The sequence below is a fragment of the Phoenix dactylifera genome, chromosome 13 (assembly GCF_009389715.1).
Source record: "Phoenix dactylifera cultivar Barhee BC4 chromosome 13, palm_55x_up_171113_PBpolish2nd_filt_p, whole genome shotgun sequence".
NCBI lineage: Eukaryota > Viridiplantae > Streptophyta > Magnoliopsida > Arecales > Arecaceae > Phoenix > Phoenix dactylifera.
Window position 1 is genome coordinate 8,134,423 of NC_052404.1, and position 4,667 is coordinate 8,139,089.

Consider the following 4,667-nt stretch of genomic DNA (forward strand, 5'->3'; position numbering starts at 1 on the left):
CATCCTCCGCCTTCCGGAGCTCTCTGCCGCCTGCGCCAAGAAGGCCCTCGATCTCGGCCCCCAGGGACTCATGTTCCCCGTGATCGAGTCCCCCGGCGCCGCCGAGCTCGCCGTCTCCCGCCGCGCGGCGTCCGCGGGAAACATCAGAATATGAAGATGAGAGGATATCAAGGAAAAATGTCAACTTCCAACTCGTAAGAACTTATCAATTCTCTTACTGGATGTGTCATAACACTCCGGCTTTGAATGATAGTAGTCCAATGGAGTTGTTTTAGGTTTTGCAAGACTTATATTTTGTTCGTTTATATGTTTATTTATCCTCCAACTGATCATTTTTCAATTTGAAACAGGAAAATACCAGTGATGAAGTTTCGGGGATGACTGCTAAACTCTCCTCTGTCCAGCTTGAAAAGGTTTCAACTAGTCCTGCTTTGAAACTTCCCCAGTTATTTAGTTTAGCTCCAAATTCATTAGGGAAAGGCATGCACACACCAAAGCGACATGCGTCAGCTACCCAATCAAACCAACAAAGTCTGCCACCCTTTACAAAAGCTCAAACTGATAGTGCAACACAAGGTTGGCACCTCTGGTTGTCTGACTACTTGAGTATTTTCCCATAAATATCTGCTGAATTTTAAGCTTCTTTGCTTGTTTTCGTACTTCTCTAGTTTTCTGGTGATAAGGGCATGACCAATCTTCTGTATATTATTGTTTTTCTACTCAGTTAATTCCTTTCTTTTCCTGTTTTCACAGATAGTGATGGTTATCATGCTCAGAAACTTAGGTGTTCTGTTCGTGAAGCTGCATTGCCAAGGCTATCAAACAATACAGAATGGTCCCAAGAGAAGAGCAGTGATGATGGTCCTGAGCACTTCTTCATGCCTCTCTCAACAGGTCTTTCCCGAAAAGAGGTAGATGCCGTTCCAAATCGAAGAAAACAGCAACTGGTTTTCTCTCCACCAGAAATCCATGTCTCCAGGAATACAAAAGATCTCCCTTCTAACACCAGGAGCCAGTTAAATTCAGTGCAAGTTAAGTCATATAAATTGAATGGACTTGACGATTATAAAAAACAGGCAGAGCTACTTCAGCCAGCCCTTGGTAATGCATGGAGCACATTTACCGACATTGATGATATTCTGGATCAAGTGTTCTCACCTCCATTGCTACTGGAATCATGCTTCCAGGATACATACGAGGACTTGCTCGGTAGATATAACAATGCCCTTACTGTTTTCTGCAATGATTTAAGTATCATTTTTTTAATTAGTTGTGTGGCACCTAGACTCATGCAGGAGTGTTCCTGCTGTGTCTCTGTTTTGCCCTTATGATGTAGGGTGATGTGAAATTCGCAGAAGTTCTTGAGAAAATGGGAGCCAAGGTTACATGGACTGAGAACAGTGTCACTGTTACTGGTCCACCACGAGATCCTTCCAAGAGAAAAAACTTGCGTGCCGTTGATGTAAACATGAATAAAATGCCCGATGTTGCCATGACCCTTGCTGTTGTTGCGCTATTTGCGGATGGTCCAACAGCCATTAGAGATGGTAAGTTTTAGCTTGCACTCTTGCAAGCTTATAACTTGTTCATATAAATTGGTATCTGAAATTAGTTGGCAGTGATTTGGAAAGCAGTCATCTTATAGCTTCCCTTTCTTAATTTTATGTATCCATAGAATGTCTTATCTTTTATTATAATTATTATTTTTATTATGATTAGGCAGCACATATTTTTTGACCTTTATAATTTACATTCGTATTTTTATTTTTTTTTAAAAAAAATAGCAATCCCCGACGCTTTAAAGCGTCGGCGAAAACGAAAAATAGATTGGGCTTTATCGACGCTTTAAAGCGTCGGGAAAGCCGTTTTTGCCGACGCTTTCTTTAGCGTCGGCAAATCCCTGTTTTTGCCGACGCTTCCTCTTAGCGTCGGCAAAAACCGGACCCACGCCCACCTGCCCGACGTCTGACCCACGCTTTGGGTCGCGTGGGCTGGGAATTCGCCGACGCTTATAAGCGTCGGTAGAGACCAAAAAAAGCGCCGCGAGTTATTCCTTCTTTTGTAGTGTATGGAGCTACATCTCAAATTGAAAGCCAATCCATGTGGAGATTAGGTTGAGCTAGACGTGCATTTGACCTGACCGGCACAATTTTAGCTGAAATCACCCATTAGATGCGGTTCGGGCTGTATCTTTCAAGCGAAAGAATGATTGATCTTCTTTCAAAATGTCGGCCGTTGGACCGCATCTTGCACAAATTTCAAAGCACTCCAAACTCTTCTATTTATCTGCTTGCACAGATTTTGAAGCGATCGTTGCATGATCCAATATTAGATTTGTGTGAAGGTAGAGGTATCCTTCTTTCATGTGAATGATACAACCCCAATCCTATTAGATGATGGTCACTCAATACATAATTAGATGTGAGGCCCAACCTTACTCGGCCGGCCTATTGGCCCAGCCCAGTGCCAAAACAGTGGCTCGAAGGAGGCCAATTTCAGTCAGAAACAGGGCAGTGCCCTGGTAGATCGCAGCGGCAGAGGAGGAAGAGTCCTCCTCCACCACAAACGACATCGGAGGCTAGGATAAGCCTAGCCTCCACTGCTATATAAGACCCTCCCAACTCCCCTTCAAGCACCAACAACGATCGTCGACCATCGTCGCCTCTTTTCGCCTCTTATGTGTCACTGATTTTTAGTCACTATGCTCGCCAAAAATTAGGACCGACGATGTTGACCGAGCCAAGGTAATGCTTTGACCCTCTTCCCCATTCCTTGTTCTTCTTCCCATGACCTGAAGTAATGGCCGTCGGCAGCCAAAAGTTGACTGGATAAAGATCCTCTATTTTGCCTCTTTTTCTCTTATTTCGACAATGCTCGTCATCGGCATCCATCGCCGAAGCCATCGGCCGCTTCCCCATATTGGTCCATAGTCAAAGCTAGGCCTCCAGCCACCGACAAGCGGGTTGGAATCCGAGTACACCGAGATAAGAAATCATTTCTGTTCGGCCCTTTTTTTCAGATCGATTTTGGCTGGCCGCCTGCTGCCGCCGACCGCCCTCCACTACATGTCTCCACCGTTTGCTACCACCTTGCCAAACTACTGTGGTCAACCACCAGTCAAAGCCTCCTTCATCCTTTATTTTGCCAAGAAAAAAAAGAAAGAAGATGAGAAGAGGAGCAGGAGAGAGAGCCATCCCTCTCTAGTTTCTCTCTCTTATTTTCTCTCTCTTCCTTCTCTCTCATCTCTCTTTCTCTCTCTTATTTTTCGCTTTCTACTTGAACTTTCTCTCTCTACTCTCTCTAGGATAGTTAGATCCAGTAGGGACTCTTCACAGTGATTTTGAATTGACTCTGGTGAATGCCTTGACCTAAGGTTGTTGGGCGGTGCGTCAGCCCCCACCTTAGCTCCTGCCAAATACTGTTAGATTTAATCATCTCGATTCTTGTTGAACCATCTGTATTCTAATACGAGCATGATTCGATAAATTTTACTTTGATCAGACTAACCTGGGTGTCCAGCACTTCCACTTGGTCAGCCCTGTGAGGGTGTTAGAATTAAAGTTTTTTTAATAATTATGATGAAATTTTAATAAAAAAATTAATTTTTTGATATTAGGCTCTAAGAAGGATTTTTGAGGTTACTTGGATATGTTAATTAGATTGCATTAGCAAGGTAAGTAATGTTTCATTTTTTTTCTAAATTTATTAGCAATCATTAAATTATTTTATATTCATGATTTTGAGTGGTATTATTCATGATGAATAAATTCGATAGATAGTATATTATTATGTAATATATTATTTTTAAATATTATGATGATATATAATCTTATTATAGATTTGATTGTTTGATTTGATATCTCATGATTTTAGAATTGAAATATGATATTTAGAACTATTTAAATTTTGACATGGCTATATTGAGGACTTCATCAATGGGGCTAATATATTGGCATGTGATTTGTCCTGAAGGTTGTATCTAAGATGATTAATGATATACCGCCAGTAGACTAGCGGTTCTGAAGGACTTTGCTGCAAAATAATGCGCAGCTCACCGCAAGAAGATTAGTCGGTGTTATGACCCTGCCACAGAATGATATGTTTATAGTTTAGGATTAATATGATAAATTGAATATTTGAAAGAATTTGAATCCATGAATAGAATTTAATATTTTAAAAAAGATTTGATTCGTATATTAGTACTGTATATATGCTTATTTTCTGTAAATTATTATCTATTTGATTATATGATTTGTTTAGCTAAAGTGATCATTGCTTACTAGGCTATCTAGCTCATTATATGATTTCTTATTTTTTTTACATATTCAAAGAACTAGCATACCGAAATTTTTAATATAGGAGAGCGACTAACAAAGGCATAAATTATCTTAGAATAGAGTTTATTTCAAATTAATGTGCTACCCCAGAATATTGTTAGAATCGTAACACATTTAAAGATTGAGTTAGTTATTGAAATAAAGTTTGCATATTATTATTTAAATTGTTCCGCTACACATTATGAGATTATGTTGAGCATGCATGGTTGTGGGGAGGGTTCCCTAGAGTATGCGGCAATTGTCATGGCCCCAGTTCGTAAACTCGAGTCGGGGGGGTGTAACAGGTACCTTCATGTGAATTAGCTTGATAACTTGTAAAAAGTGATGATT

The 4,667-nt window shown here is 40.5% G+C and overlaps 1 protein-coding gene across 2 annotated transcripts; it reads left to right on the plus strand.

Annotated features, from left to right (window-relative positions):
- The first annotated feature begins 213 nt into the window (after window positions 1-213).
- On the plus strand, window positions 214-1,618 carry LOC120112893 (AUGMIN subunit 6-like). Of its 2 annotated transcripts, none has more exons than XM_039132934.1 (3): window positions 214-576; window positions 754-1,209; window positions 1,337-1,618. In XM_039132934.1, exons 1-3 carry the CDS (start codon window positions 378-380, stop codon window positions 1,339-1,341), a joined length of 660 nt encoding a protein of 219 aa, XP_038988862.1. In that variant the 5' UTR covers window positions 214-377; the 3' UTR covers window positions 1,342-1,618. The 2 variants fall into 2 exon arrangements, 1 of the variants encoding a protein (XP_038988862.1); XR_005514536.1 differs by having other exon boundaries at window positions 229-413.
- Window positions 1,619-4,667: the final 3,049 nt, after the last annotated feature.